This window comes from Anticarsia gemmatalis, chromosome 13, assembly GCF_050436995.1.
Source record: "Anticarsia gemmatalis isolate Benzon Research Colony breed Stoneville strain chromosome 13, ilAntGemm2 primary, whole genome shotgun sequence".
In the NCBI taxonomy this organism is placed as follows: Eukaryota; Metazoa; Arthropoda; class Insecta; order Lepidoptera; family Erebidae; genus Anticarsia; species Anticarsia gemmatalis.
Window position 1 is genome coordinate 535,716 of NC_134757.1, and position 16,130 is coordinate 551,845.

The 16,130-nt window shown below is 42.3% G+C and overlaps 1 protein-coding gene and 3 non-coding genes across 4 annotated transcripts; 2 read left to right on the forward strand and 2 right to left on the reverse strand.

The window, feature by feature from the left end:
- Positions 1-362: 362 nt before the first annotated feature.
- Positions 363-16,043, forward strand: mio (GATOR complex protein mio). The gene is made up of 17 exons (XM_076121751.1): positions 363-582; positions 1,027-1,221; positions 1,555-1,704; positions 2,016-2,171; positions 2,460-2,655; positions 2,876-2,975; positions 3,204-3,357; positions 3,827-4,005; positions 4,190-4,283; positions 4,596-4,731; positions 7,067-7,276; positions 9,000-9,162; positions 9,424-9,562; positions 10,035-10,173; positions 11,568-11,808; positions 12,285-12,466; positions 13,135-16,043. Exons 1-17 carry the CDS (start codon positions 459-461, stop codon positions 13,205-13,207), a joined length of 2,631 nt encoding a protein of 876 aa, XP_075977866.1. The 5' UTR covers positions 363-458; the 3' UTR covers positions 13,208-16,043.
- Positions 10,608-10,689, forward strand: TRNAL-AAG (transfer RNA leucine (anticodon AAG)). Its single transcript has one exon. It is a non-coding gene; the product is annotated as a tRNA-Leu (tRNA).
- TRNAL-AAG (transfer RNA leucine (anticodon AAG)) lies at positions 11,029-11,110 on the reverse strand. The gene has a single exon. It is a non-coding gene; the product is annotated as a tRNA-Leu (tRNA).
- TRNAL-AAG (transfer RNA leucine (anticodon AAG)) lies at positions 12,796-12,877 on the reverse strand. The gene has a single exon. It is a non-coding gene; the product is annotated as a tRNA-Leu (tRNA).
- Positions 16,044-16,130: the final 87 nt, after the last annotated feature.

The following is a 16,130-nucleotide window of genomic DNA, read 5'->3' on the forward strand; positions in this document are numbered from 1 at the left end:
TTGTATTGTAAAGAAACTAAAAAGGAAGCTTTGATCTGTATATGGATTATTATTGAATTTGAGAATGTTTTACTTGTATATATTGGTTTTCGATAATAATGATAATTTTAGCTAGGGATTTGGTGATCGCAGATGAGAAACTCGCTATAAATAAAAATATTAGTTAAGAATTTATTTGTAAACTCAGGAATTTTTAAACCAGAAGCTGGCAGTACCAAACTCATGTGACATTAATAATATCCGTTCAAAAATGTATCATTTCTTAGAAGCGTTTCGATATTGCTATCGTTTATTCAAGTTAGAATCTTCAGTTAACGTACAAAAACGATGTTTTTATTAGTGTAATAACAAAACTCGTCAAACGTCAAAACATTCGTGGAGAGTTGCGTATTTACTTGCAAAACAATCATGAATAACAATTAATTCGCAGTTAATTGGTTTAAGGCGAGAATATAAACATGTCGGGCGTTAAATTAGATGTCCTTTGGTCGCCTGTACATCACGATAAATTTATCATATGGGGTCCAGACATAACCTTATACGAAGTTTCTCGGATCAAAGAAATAGAGAAGAAAACTACTTGTACGTATATAATTAATGCACATAATATGCCACATGACTAAATACTTGCAATAATTTCCCACTAGAAGCAAACCCTGAGTATTTTTTTCTGAGATAAAGCAGTTTTCATATTATTATTTATGTTCATATTGTTATCAAGTTTGAATGAACCTTGACAATATGAATGTATAATGAGTTTGTTATCTAATTTATTGCTGTGACTGTTTGTTAATGTCACTAATAAATAGACAAAATAAAGCATACAAAATACATTTAAAAAATATACCTATTTATATACTTGATATAGCTTACTCATTAACTGATTACCTATATACTTTTTAAGCCTTAAAACATTGGCAATTTTCCTAATAAATACAGCATCAATACTATATTGTTCTAATATTTACACATCATAAATTTAATATCTCAGATCACTCTTAAGATTCAATATTCTCTTTATTCCAGTTACTCCAATATCATCAACTAGAGGGGCCACAGTGCTCGCATCACAAAGTGCTAGCGGAGTGCGTTGTGCAGACATCAGTGCTATACCTGAGCAGCCAGAGCCATTGCTAGCACTAGGATACTCTACAGGACGAGTAGCACTTACTACCCTCAAACAGACTTATGATCCACTTGGACTGGTCGGCAGGGAGTTCTGTAAGTTCTTTTTTCAATATTACCGCCTTACTGTAGTTAGCTATTGAACAACTCTTTCTAATAACTTTGCTTTCATTTTACTAAAGTTACCCGTATCTAAATGGAGGGTGGGTATGAAAATCTCAAAATTATGAGATAAATTTAAAATTTTATCTAGGAGGAGAAAAAAGACATGCAACAACATTTAAAAATTTATGTTGTGATTGATGTTATTAAGGCATAAACCACCCTTTTAAATGTAAAAAACTATATGTAATTGAGAAAACAGGTTATTTGAAATCACAGACAAACATGAGGTCAATAAATAGCCTATTTCCCCTCTATTGTCCCCAGCTCCCCGTCATCCTAGGCTATGCAACTCAGTATCATGGAGCCACCAGGAGACAAACTTGCTGGCGGTGGCCATGGAGAAACACCGCAGTGACCACTGCATTCTACTGTGGGATGTGTACCGAGGATCTGTGCTGTGTGATGAGGCTAGAGGTATGATGTTACCTTAGATTTTATATAAATTAGACAATAGTGCTGTATTTACATAATTGTGTTAGAAAATTGCAGTTTCTGGCCCATAGCTTTAATTAATATTTATTTAACAACTCTTGAAGCAACGCAAATTGATAACATGCATTTGGTTATTTGATTAGTATTGTAGACTTAAGGCCTCCATCTTAGTTGAAAAGGTAATTATGCTTAGCTTGGACTGTGTTGAACTTACCACACTATAATTCAGTTGAAACAGCTGTTGTCTGGTATCTTTCAACTAAATTATAAAATTTTCCTTGGTTTAATCTCAGCTGGTGAAGCGGCCACTCCTCCCCCCGACCCCGCTAAGCCGGTGGCGGAGATGGGTCTGTCGGAGACAGCGCACTGCGTCACGTGGGCCAACTTCGCGCCCAGGACACTTGTCGCCTCCATGAACTTGAAGTATATCAAGATATTTGACCTGAGAGGTAAGTAAAATTAATGCTGTTTTGTTGTTCATTGAGGTTCTCTAGATCAGTAGCATCATGTTATTGTTTATTTAGAATGTAATACTTTGGAAAGTTATAGCTGTCATTTAGTTGTTGTTGATAAACCAAACAAATATTTTTTAGACCCAATCTCAATAGTGATCTATCAATGCACAGTCCAAACTACTGGACGGATCAGGCTGAATTAATGATAAAGTACACGTGAAAACGCTATGCGGAATGGAGCGACTTCTGACTATAGTTAACTGTGTTATTGTTGTATGTCAGACTTGTCGAACAAGGCGGTGAGCACGACGACGACGCGCTACTGCTACGGCGTGTGCGCGGAGCCGTGCGGCGGCTTCCAGCTGGCGTCGCGCGGGGACGGCGTGGCCTGCGTGTGGGACGTGCGCGCGCTGGCCCGCCCGCTGCTCAGTCTGCAGCATCCCAAGCCCATCACGCACCTGCAGTGGTGCCCCACCAGGTACGGGCGTGTGCGTGCTCGTGCACGGCCATTACAGACGTGCGAACTACGTCATGACATTTTATCTGACTCTCTCGCTCGCACTCACACATTGACTCATTACTATTCTTTTGATTATTACGTAGTTCGCACGTTTGCAATGGTCAGACTTATTTGGTATTTTTAAATTGTAATGTGTAGCGTAATCATCTTGCTATAAATGTATGTGTATTGTTGTCAGACGCAATCTTCTGTTGTCGCTACAGCGCGACTCGACCACGTTGCGAGTACACGACATACAACAAGCCAGCGAAAACAAAGTACACTTGCCTGACAACTTGGTGAGTCCATTCACTTCAACTATGATTGTGAATGATTTCTTACTTTTTTTAAGTAACGTCATTTTTTAAGGTATTTTCGGCAGACAAAATTGCCTAACAAAATAGATATAGAAACGAAAAAAATATTGTTTAATTTTTATGCTGTTCAGTTTTTCATTATTCAATAATTCATAACATTGTGTTTGATAGTATGTAATTATGTATGTGTATTTCCGTGGTTGTACTCAGCCGGCGGGCCCGGTGGTGGAGGCGGAGCCCGAGGAGCAGTACTCGCGCGGGCCCAGCGTGCTGGAGCGCGACGTGGCGCCGGCGCCCGTGCCGCTGCTCACCTTCAGCTGCCACCCGCGCCACGAGGCGCGCCTGCTCTGTGTCTGCGCTAACGGTATGGCAACTAATTAACAGTCATGTTATACCGATTTCGGACATTTTCGAGTACCCATGGAGAAATGCAAGGCCTTTGAAACTTTTATGCTAATTCGTTCACAATTGGACAAAAATTTTAACATATTAGGTCGGGGAATATATGGGGGGGTTATAGTATGTATGAACTTGTAATAAAATCTCTTTGGCTTCAAGAATCACAAATGAGTAGACGGTTCATTAGGTTTCTTTCAGTGAGCTCGTGAGATATATCTATTATCTAGCTTTTTTTGCGTAGAGAAAAGATTTTATTACAAGTTCATACATACTATAATGCGAAAAGACTTTTTCCCCGACCTAATATTTCTGATGATACAACTGTTCAAATAGTAACCGTTTTGTTAAGGTTAGGTCTCTCACTAGGTATGTAAGATACTTATCTAAGCGGGTGGACCCGAAGGCAAAACATTGTAAGACCTATTTGCCTGCAGGCACGTTAGTGGACTACACGGTGTGCGAGCGCGTGACGGTGGCGTGGGGGGGCGGAGGCACGCTGCTGTGGACGGGCGGCAGCGGAGCCCTGCGCATGATGCGGGACGACTTCTACGCCGCCATCAAGGACATCTCCTATGTCATGAAGAGGAGGGCGCAGACTGACTATGGACTTAAGGTAACTATAAAATAACTGAATACTTTCATATTGTCCAAGTTCGTTTGCGTGGACTTGGAAAAGGTCTTTGTTATTTTATAAAAAAAATTACATTATCTATCGTATTTTTGTTCTTATGAGATGTGTAGCGAATGGGCACATAATTTCCTTCTTTTAATATTGTGTTTATATTTGTGTTTTGCAGCCAGACTTATGGCAAAACGCAGACTTAGCGGACGATGAGTCTCTAAGTGCACTGTGGCACTTCTTAGCACTAAGCAAATCACTTGTTGAAGATGGTAAGATTTTATACTCACATGTATTTTTTTTTTCACAGTGAATATCGGGTTGTTTTATTTTATCTACTGAAATTTATTTATTTTATATTGAAATTGTCTCTTTTGTTTGGTTAATGATTACTTGGTTTTAACGTTGTTTATGAGTTCGCCAAAAGTGTTTAAAGTAGAAGTCAGAAAAATAATATTTTAGTTCACGTAACATATTTAGTGTTCAATCTTATTGCTTTTAAATCTACTTTGTTACGAAATTGTTATAAATTATTGTTTGTTTCTTGTTAATGATTAGCGTTTAAAATATTGTGTCGTGTGTAGGTTGTATACGCAACAGTCCGTGGAAACACCCGGGTGTACGCACGGTGTTACGTTCAGCGGGCGACGGCGGATACCGCTCCGAGATTGTACCGTCGTTGTTACCTGACTTGCCCAACCGACGAGTTACTATCTACAGGTGAGAGCTTGTATAAATTAGTTTATATTGCACTTTTGTTTGATTTATGTTTTGTAGTAGTGTATTGAAAAATAAATTTAATTGTATTTTGGAGAATGTATACATGTATATATTTGGAGAATGTATGTGAAAAATAATGTTGATTATTTACATCAGTCTCTTAGTGCTCATTCACGTTGACTCGCGGGCGCGGTGGCGGGCGCGGTCGCGAAATATCAAACATATGGCGATGTACCGAAGTGTTCACGTACAAACCGTTCGCGCGGTCTAAGTCGCGGGCGAGCTAGCGGCGTCGCGCGCGGCCCGCGTGGCGCGCTCGCGCCAATATCAAACAAGTGAAGATGTTCGTGTGTGTTCACGTCGAACTAGCGGTGGCGGGCGCGATCCACTCGCGACGTCAAGTATGTTGAACCAGTTTGAGCCAGTTTGAGCCAAACACCCGCCTGGCGGCCAACGTGAACACAAATCGCCACGTCCCCGCGCTCGCGACCGCCACCGCGCCCGCGAGTTCCAACGTGAACAAGCACTTAAGAAGTAGACATTCGGACTTGATGATGTTTTTAAGTGGTTTTAAAAGGAAATTTAAAAGTCTATCAAAAGTAGTACATATATAGGGTGTCCGAAAACTCAACGATAATCTGAAACCAGAAGAAAGGCCAAGTTATACCAGTTCTGGGAAAAAAAAAATCTATGTCACTTAGTTCAGCAATAATAGACATTTTTAAAAAAAGCTGAAATTTCACAGCCTTGGTCGCATTTTTTAGCCCTGTGATCACCAATTTCACAATTTCGATGTATTTTTTTTTAATTTCGTGATCTTAATTAAATATGCTATTAATTGTAAAACAAATTAATGCACAAAAAATTGTTAATTCAATAAAAAAAGTTAAGTTTTAGTGAGTCATGGTTCAGAAAAATATCGTTAGTTAACTTTGACGCTTCATATTGAAAAAAAAAGTACTAAACTACCCTTGGCAAGTTATTTCAGAAGATGGCGCATTTAATCGAAACTTCAAAAAGGTGCAACACTTGCCACTTTTCTTGCCATTAAAAATGTTAGTGCTTGTTCACGTTGGAACTCGCGGGCGCGGTGGCGGTCGCGAGCGCGGGGACGTGACGATTTGTGTTCACGTTGGCCGCCAGGCGGGCGTTTGGCTCAAACTGGCTCAAACTGGTTGATCTTACTTGACGTCGCGAGTGGATCGCGCCCGCCACCGCTAGTTCGACGTGAACACACACGAACATCTTCACTTGTTTGATATTGGCGCGAGCGCGCCACGCGGGCCGCGCGCGACGCCGCTAGCTCGCCCGCGACTTAGACCGCGCGAACGGTTTGTACGTGAACACTTCGGTACATCGCCATATGTTTGATATTTCGCGACCGCGCCCGCCACCGCGCCCGCGAGTCAACGTGAATGAGCACTTATTTTTATTTGAACGAAGTGTATCGTCGCAGATGAATCGGACGCAGTGGTTCAATTTTATGGCCTCCTCGTTCCCCCGATCTAAATCCAGTAGATATTTTTTACTGGGAATGCATAAAAGAAAAAATCTATTAGAAATCAATACAAAATCATCAGAACTTCGCCAGAAAATTGACACAGCGTCAGAGGAAATAAATGCAAGGAATTTTGCTTGACTGGTGCAAAGTCTTTTGTAAGGCGTTGCAGAGCCTGTATTCGTGCCATAAAATTTAACCACTGCGTCCGATCCATCTGCGACGATACACTTCGTTCAAATAAAAATATTTTTTTTAATGGCTAGAAAAGTGGCAAGTGTTGCACCATTTTGAAATCTCGATTAAATGCGCTATCTTCTGAAATAACTTGCCAAGGGTAGTTTAGTACTTTTTTTTTTCAATATGGAGCGTCAAAGTTAAGTAACGATATTTTTCTGAACCATGACTCACTAAAACTTAACTTTTTTTATTGAATTAACATTTTTTTGTGCATTAATTTGTTTTACGATTAATAGCATATTTAATTAAGATCACGAAATTAAAAAAAACACATCGAAATTGTGAAATTGGTGATCACAGAACTTAAAAATGCGACCAAGGCTGTGAAATTTCAGCTTTTTTTAAAAATGTCTATTATTGCTGAACTAAGTGACATAGATTTTTTTTATTTTGCCCAGAACTGGTATAACTTGGCCTTTCTTCCCGTCTCAGATTATCGTTGAGTTTTCGGACCCCCTGTATTTTTTTAATAGCTTTTAAGATGTGTTTTAAGTGAATGCAGGGATTAATTTACTTCAATCAATGTATTTTTACTGGTCTGCATAACGCAGATGACGGTTATTTGTTTTCTGAATTTCTCCTGTATGTGTGTGTTAGGAGTGCGGAGCGCACCCGCGCGCTGCAGCTGTGCGGCTGGGGCTGGGGCTGGGAGAACGCGCTGGCCGGGGTCGAGCGGGCCGAGGCCGAGGGGACCCCGTGTCGTGCTGCAGCACTGGCCGCCTTCCAGCTGCGCGTGCGCGCCGCGCTCGACGTGCTGGCGCGCGCCAAGGAGCCCGCGCTCAGGGTCGCCGCACTGGCGCTCGCTGGGTACATGACATACACACTCTTTACTTCAGCCGCGCTCGACGTGCTGGCGCGCGCCAAGGAGCCCGCGCTCAGGGTCGCCGCACTGGCGCTCGCTGGGTACATGACATACACACTCTTTACTTCAGCCGCGCTCGACGTGCTGGCGCGCGCCAAGGAGCCCGCGCTCAGGGTCGCCGCACTGGCGCTCGCTGGGTACATGACATACACACTCTTTACTTCAGCCGCGCTCGACGTGCTGGCGCGCGCCAAGGAGCCCGCGCTCAGGGTCGCCGCACTGGCGCTCGCTGGGTACATGACATACACACTCTTTACTTCAGCCGCGCTCGACGTGCTGGCGCGCGCCAAGGAGCCCGCGCTCAGGGTCGCCGCACTGGCGCTCGCTGGGTACATGACATACACACTCTTTACTTCAGCCGCGCTCGACGTGCTGGCGCGCGCCAAGGAGCCCGCGCTCAGGGTCGCCGCACTGGCGCTCGCTGGGTACATGACATACACACTCTTTACTTCAGCCGCGCTCGACGTGCTGGCGCGCGCCAAGGAGCCCGCGCTCAGGGTCGCCGCACTGGCGCTCGCTGGGTACATGACATACACACTCTTTACTTCAGCCGCGCTCGACGTGCTGGCGCGCGCCAAGGAGCCCGCGCTCAGGGTCGCCGCACTGGCGCTCGCTGGGTACATGACATACACACTCTTTACTTCAGCCGCGCTCGACGTGCTGGCGCGCGCCAAGGAGCCCGCGCTCAGGGTCGCCGCACTGGCGCTCGCTGGGTACATGACATACACACTCTTTACTTCAGCCGCGCTCGACGTGCTGGCGCGCGCCAAGGAGCCCGCGCTCAGGGTCGCCGCACTGGCGCTCGCTGGGTACATGACATACACACTCTTTACTTCAGCCGCGCTCGACGTGCTGGCGCGCGCCAAGGAGCCCGCGCTCAGGGTCGCCGCACTGGCGCTCGCTGGGTACATGACATACACACTCTTTACTTCAGCCGCGCTCGACGTGCTGGCGCGCGCCAAGGAGCCCGCGCTCAGGGTCGCCGCACTGGCGCTCGCTGGGTACATGACATACACACTCTTTACTTCAGCCGCGCTCGACGTGCTGGCGCGCGCCAAGGAGCCCGCGCTCAGGGTCGCCGCACTGGCGCTCGCTGGGTACATGACATACACACTCTTTACTTCAGCCGCGCTCGACGTGCTGGCGCGCGCCAAGGAGCCCGCGCTCAGGGTCGCCGCACTGGCGCTCGCTGGGTACATGACATACACACTCTTTACTTCAGCCGCGCTCGACGTGCTGGCGCGCGCCAAGGAGCCCGCGCTCAGGGTCGCCGCACTGGCGCTCGCTGGGTACATGACATACACACTCTTTACTTCAGCCGCGCTCGACGTGCTGGCGCGCGCCAAGGAGCCCGCGCTCAGGGTCGCCGCACTGGCGCTCGCTGGGTACATGACATACACACTCTTTACTTCAGCCGCGCTCGACGTGCTGGCGCGCGCCAAGGAGCCCGCGCTCAGGGTCGCCGCACTGGCGCTCGCTGGGTACATGACATACACACTCTTTACTTCAGCCGCGCTCGACGTGCTGGCGCGCGCCAAGGAGCCTAAAACATAATAAAAAAAAGGACTGTAAGCGGGAAAGCCTTTGACCAGCAGTAAGACACTCTGCTAAACTAAATAAAAAATTACAGACCCAAAATGAAATATAACTATCACTATCTCCCCGCAGCCTGAGTGACGAGCGCCTGTGGCGGGAGGCGCACGCGCACGCGCACGCGGCTCTGCCCGACCCCTACCTGCGCGCTCTGCTGCGCTTCCTGGCCGCGTCTGCACCCGCTCACCCCACGCACCACCAGCCGCCCGCACACTATCCTGACCTGTCTGCTGTACTGGTAAGTAACCGTATAATATTATAAGAAATTATTTTATATTGCAGAAACTATTGCATATATGTTATCATAAAATACCATCAAACCTTATAAAAATCTAAGTTCTTGTACCTTTATAGTGGCGTAATATCCACTTTAAGACTACATACCTACATCATATAAAAAAACTTAAACTTAAACTAACATAACACAACAAAGGAAATTCCATAATCTATATTTCTGCTCTTATAACCTGTTATTTCTCTTTCTATTTCCGTGTATAAGAGCGAGACGGAGATGCGTCTGGAGGACCGCGTGGCGTTCGCGTGCATCTTCCTGTCGGACGCCAAGCTGCACGACTACATCCGACAGACGTGCGACCAGCTCATCGAGGCGGGGGACCTCTCCGGGATACTGCTCACTGGTACGTGCTTCTGTGTTATATCGTATGATTAGTGGTCACCCTAGTGTTAAAGTTGTTGACACTCGAAGATTGAATAACTTGATGAACGTAACTAACTTTTGTTACGTATTAATAACAATTGAGACTAAGACTTAATATTGAAAGAAATACCTCCGAATTACTAAACTGCAACCTGTCTATAAAATGTCCTCATCAAGGGCTGCTTAACGCATTCTATATTAATTGCTCGAGCGGAGAGTGCAACTGTCTACGACCTTAATATTTAAATTTGAGTAAAGTTGATGAAAAATAATTTGAAGCGCCAGGTTGATCTCGTATTCTTTAAGCATTTCCATGCAACATTTCATCACAGGTTCATCATATTAACCATGCAAGTTTTAATAACGGACCTACCTCCTCCCTTCTAATTGTGGTATAGATATTAACTTTCTGACTATAAGTCGTTGCCATTACAACTTTTATCTTGGTTCAGGTGCCAGTCCGGAAGGCATCTCCCTGCTGCAGCGCTGGGTGGAGCACACGGGCGACGTGCAGTCCGTGGCGCTGCTGGCGGCGCGCTGCTTCACCGCCGACCTGCTCAAGGAACATCGCGTGCTCAACTGGCTTGACAGGTAACATGAACAGTAGCTAAAGTAGACGACCATATTGCATGGTATTTAATATTATAATTTAAACTCTGCCAGTCCGTCAGTCAGCTCGTGATCCTAACCTTTAATTTTCGTACAAGTCGCGAGTTTAAAATCGTTTGACTTACAAAGATGCATGCTTATAAATAAAAGATTTTCAGTCTTGATTACTATTCTTGTTTAATATATTCCATCAGTCTATAATCCGTTTGGAACTAATGTTTTAGGACAGTGTCATCTCTCTACATTTTACGTATAATAACATGTCTTATCATTATTCAGATTTCTTTAAATAATTTTGGTGGCCTGTGAGTTCATTTTATATGTTTTTCAAGTTTTTATGTGAAAGTTTGTATTCAAAACATTACATTGGCATTGAAAATGTAGTGAGATGATAAGATTTAACTCGATAAATGTAGGGTAGCGTGGCCGAGCGGTCTAAGGCGCTGGTTTAAGGCACCAGTCTCTTCGGAGGCGTGGGTTCGAATCCCACCGCTGCCAGATGTGTTTTTTACTAAAAGAAAGTATTTTTCTTTGCCAATAGTTTTTCTTATACAATTGTTCTAAATAAGTCATAGTAGTCAAGTTAATTATAATGGGCAAATAAAAAGTAAACTGTATAGGACTATTATACACTGGTTTCTTTTTTGGATTCGAAGTAGATACTTATGTCAAAGTAATATAATATCATTATAAATGTTCTTTTGAACTAGTTATCTCCATAATGCTATTAATAACCATTTTTCGTTTGCAATTTTTAATTAATCAACAAAGCAAAACAGTAGTATTAAGCTATAATATTATTCAGTAAGAAATATATCATTATGTAAAAAGTACATCTGGCAGCGGTGGGATTCGAACCCACGCCTCCGAAGAGACTGGTGCCTTAAACCAGCGCCTTAGACCGCTCGGCCACGCTACCCGTGACCATCTGCCATGTATACTTGCATCAGTTTGAGTCACGAGCTAATTTAAGACAACTTAGTTTGTTGCACTTGGCATTCGTTCAAGTTGTATGACTTTAAAAACATACATACGGTGTAATATCAGTTCTTGCAGGCATAGTATTGATGTCACCCAGCCTTTCAATCTGTCCGTCTGTTATGCTTTCATTAACTGAACCTATTACGATGAATTTTTGCATGGAAGCAGTACTATTATTTTTTGGCCTAAGCCGTTTTTGTTGATATGTTGGTAAGTTATTGTTAAAGACTTTAATGGCAGCCTACTCTTTGCAAAAAAAAATACGAATAAGCGTCGCTTCCGGTCTATGCCAGTTTGTAATGAAATTTGTGTGTATGGAAATGGCTCTAAATAGGCTCTAACAAGCTGTAAATTTTAGACCATTTTAACAAAATCTTATATTTATCTACCCACAGTTACCGAACAATCCTAGACAGCTGGCAACTGTGGTGGGCTCGCTGTGCGCTGGACACGTGGGTGTGTGCGGGGGAGGGGGGCGGCGAGTGGGGCGCGGGGGGCACGGGGGGCGGCGGGGGCGTGCCGCGCCACGTGTGTGTGGCGTGCACGTACTGCGGCAAGTCCGTGGCCGCGCCCCCCTCACACAACAGACCTCGAGTTGCCTTCGCCAGGCTACCTCCACCTGCTGCTAAGATGAAGGTATGAAGGACTTCTTGATATCAACTTTTGAACCTAACGGCACGTTTGGCGCAGTGGTTAAAGTGATAACCTCGCCGCAATAACCGTAGCGCTACGTGTGGTGGGTTCGAATCCTACCCGGAACAAATCTTTGTTTGATGAACATGAGTATCTCCCTAATATAATTTCATAACGTTCAGTCAATAAAAATTGCATTTGTTTAGTGAAACAGGCCAATATTGCCGAAAATTAGCTGAGATATTTTTTTTTATTAGATTTTTTATATCTAAAACTTTAAAGCATTCGCGTGGCACGTTTATTTTCTAAAATGATATGCATTTTTTTCTATATAATGTGCATTTTACGTTATTTACTTGATATTTCAATTCGGGCCACAGTGGCCTTAGCAAACAGACTGAATATTACTACCATTTACTTGTTGAGTACAGAGCTTCTTTTGTTCAGCCTGGCCATTAAGTAACAATATGTGTTGCCAGCAAATTTCGTCCTGCCCACACTGCCGCAAGCCGCTGGCGCGCTGCGGCGTGTGCTCGCTGCACCTGGGCACGGGCGCGGCGGGCGCGGGCGCGGCGGCCGGCGCCACGTTCGGCGGCTGGTTCAGCTGGTGCGTGGCGTGCCGGCACGGGGGACACGCGCAACATCTCATCAACTGGTTCAAGTTTGTACTATACTACTACTTTTACCTACATTTAATAATTGTACTATTGTAGGAAGCTTTCTCACAGTATTCTTTGTAGTAAGCTATAAGCTGCTGGGCACGGGTCACGTCTCATAATGAGAGAAAATTGAATCCATCCCGCAGGCTTGAACTTAACTGCACGGTCCCGAAAAGAAAAAGACGGGCTAAAAAGAAGTTTGCATTGCAGCAATCTGTAAATGCGCGATATTTAATATATTTTCTTTTATTTAACTGCAAAATACTTTCCTGTAATTCTATTATGTTTGTTTCCTGCTACGAAACAATACCGAAATAACCAAAAACACATCTGGCAGCGGTGGGATTCGAACCCACGCCTCCGAAGAGACTGGTGCCTTAAACCAGCGCCTTAGACCGCTCGGCCACGCTACCCGTGACATGTTTTTCTATTTTAAACTCCTATTATTGTTGTATTGTAATACGCTCTCATATTGTATCACAAAAGCGATTATTTCTCCTAAATAAAAGATTTTTTTTCGTAACCGTAACCCACTGAGACTGTAAAACAGTCACTTTAAAACCGAAAAAATGCTATTAGTTGTTAAAACACTTCTCAAAATATCAATTGAATATTCATTTTATATTAATATAATAAATAGTTATAAATCTATATTTTTTTGCCTCAACAGGGAACACACCGAGTGTCCAGTGAGTTCATGTAACTGCCACTGCGCGACACTAGACCCGCCGGACAGACCCTAGCCGACAGAACAACTCTGACTTAGCTTAGCTTAAATTATATACGCTCACTCATGTTCTATACGTTAAAGATTTATGCAGACCATTCTGTGGTGCCTACTCGACGCTAGAGCAACGAAAGGAAGTAAGTTTATTATAGCCAAAGCAAAGAAGAGCCGCGGCGAAGATACGGAGACACCTGAGAATATATGAATATATAAATCAATATATATTATTAAGTAGGGGAAAAAGTCTTTTCGCATTATAGTATGTATGAACTTGTAATAAAATATTTTCTCTACACAAAAAGCTTGATATTTGGGTATATATAAAGAAACCTAATGAAACGTGTTCTCATTTGTGATTCTTGAAGCCAAAGAGATTTTATGACAAGTTCATACATACTATGATGCGAAAAGACTTTTTCCCCGACCCAATATATAAAACTCTTACGTTACTGAGTGATGGACAATGAACAGCCGAAAATACAGAGCGTAGAAAGGTAACATTTGGCGTGATGATTCCTAAGGAAGTGTAGAAGAGCACTAAGAGAGGACTTTGGTAAATTCCCCCCCGAAGAGGGTGACATTTCATTTAAATTAAACTTCTATGGCATGTGGATTATAACGGAGGTCAAAGATCGAGTACAGGGCGATACGTCGTTAAGCTGTCTTGAACCACATGTCACAGGAGTTAAGGTTTATTTTAACTTGATTAATTCTCAATATCTTCGCCACACCTCCACTGGTTTGAATCGGTTGTAACTCGCTATAAAATTGCTATCATCACTTCATAGTAGTTTATTGAAATATGATCAACCAAGGTTCATTGTATCTTAAATTAATCTATCAAATGTTATTTGGGATATTTAACTAATGTTTTCTCTATATTTGACGGTAAAAGGCAATCGGAAACCGAAATGACATCTCAATACTCTTATATTACTGCTTAATAAACTAGGTGTGAACTTGGACTAGTTAAATAACTCGTCCTGCAATCAATCACGGCCGTGATTGACTAAAGCTTGCTACACACATATGGCATATACGAGCCGGGCGGTAAAACCCAATATGTCTAGATGAATTCAAGCAGCATAAGTCGAACAAGGGAGTCGATTCTTTTTTTCTTCTATATCACAAACAATGTGCCCATATTCTTATTATCACATGCTAGTAGGTGCTCCCAACATACGGTATGATCAGAGACTAATAAATCACCTAGCTGTTTTAATTTCCCTTAATTGACGTTTAGTCTATATCGCTGATTGTTGGCAGCTCCTCGCATGATCAATTATTGTATCAACCACATTGTAAAACTTTTGGCGATTGAAAAGAGTGGCCGTGAGTCCCTTGCTAGCTCTTCTCATAAGGCTCTAACCCCTTTCCGAGCTAGTGGTAGATTCAGTAATTGTAACGACTATCATAAGTGTCAATATTTGACCTAAATGAATAAATGATTTGATTTTGATTTTGAGTAGGTTTTGTTGTTTGATAAATATTGCCGACCCTAATATGTGTGTAGCAAGCCTTAATATCGGTCAGTGAAAACACTGTATTGTAAGTGACAAAACTAAGCCGAGTTTATACAGTTTATTAATTATTTAGTATTTGTTTTATCAGTCTTCCTGTTGACTCATTGTCTGTAGGTAAATAAATATTGACCTTATATTACTTACTTATATATTTTGTTAAGAGATATGTCACTACAGGTGTTCAATTTATGTAAACAACATATTTTTTATGATATCATCGTCCCTATTTCATTCTAGTCGTGTTTCATTGTTGAAAGTTAACTACAGATTCAATACTTTTGTATGCTTATTGCTGTACTCGCAAAAGTTTGAAACTTAATATAGTTGAACAATGTTTTAAAATATTCAAGATCAGTAGCTCGATTATCTACCACTATCGACTACAGACTACCGACAACCGGCTAGCTATCAAGAAATTTTGCACGAATATCTGATCAGCGCCTCTAGCGGGAGTCGTAGGAACTATTTTGGCGGGACATTTAAAATGTCAAACTCTCGATACTCGACAGTACCGATTGTAGAAAATCGCGCTACAGGTAGCTAAAGCTTTTAAGATACCTAGATTATTCTGTGAATTGTTTATCAGTGATTTGACCAACTACCAGTTTTTACTATCGTAGTTTAGTTAAAGCTTACTACAGTTCAGCCACTTGACAACGACAGTTATGTTTACTTAAATGTAGATTATGTATATTTAACCAACCTTATATTATTACAACGGCCATTGTCAGCCAAAAGTTATTCCTCAAATTACTATCATAGAATTTAGTAAAAACTACAAAGTTTTGTGTTCATAAATATAAAGCTATGTGTATATTTTATTTGTAATTGTAAGGCTAAGTGTACACTATTATATTTTTGTATCTAGTTCATAAGAGATGGGTTATTTTTGTACACAATAATCGTTTATTTTGTAAATATGTCCTTTTGTTGCATTTTATATTCTTAATAAATTAAGTTTACCTTTAAGACTAATGTTTATTTTTAAGTCCCTTGTATTGATGCTTAGGTCTCTCTAACAAAACGTTCGAGATTGTGGTGGAATTTACTAGCTGGAACCAAACTCGTAAAGGGTATCGAAGATAAATGGATCCACTACACATATCGGGAGCTTCTATCCGATTAAGATTATCTTTTGTAGCCCAAGTGACTCTTTTTCAGAGTAAACATGAGACAAACACCTTTGTAGAGAGGTTTTTTATTTTCTGGTTTAATATACTCAAATACTCGCATTTTTAATAGGTTGTATCAAGTGCTATTAAACTTTCAGAGCGATTGTAAGTCAGTTGTAATTATGTGAATGTTAAAAATAAATCTAATTCAGATTGACGTGTGTTTTGATATTTATGGTCCAATATCGTTTGCTGGGCGATATACTCACCTTCCTCTAGTTTTTTTAAACTGACACTGATCTTT

Coding starts and splice junctions, on each gene's coding strand:
- mio (XM_076121751.1), top strand. CDS start 459: ATGTCGGGCGTTAAATTAGATGTCCTTTGGTCGCCTGTACATCACGAT. Junction 583..1,026: donor AATAGAGAAGAAAACTACTT/GTACGTATATAA, acceptor TCTTTATTCCAG/TTACTCCAATATCATCAACT. Junction 1,222..1,554: donor ACTGGTCGGCAGGGAGTTCT/GTAAGTTCTTTT, acceptor TATTGTCCCCAG/CTCCCCGTCATCCTAGGCTA.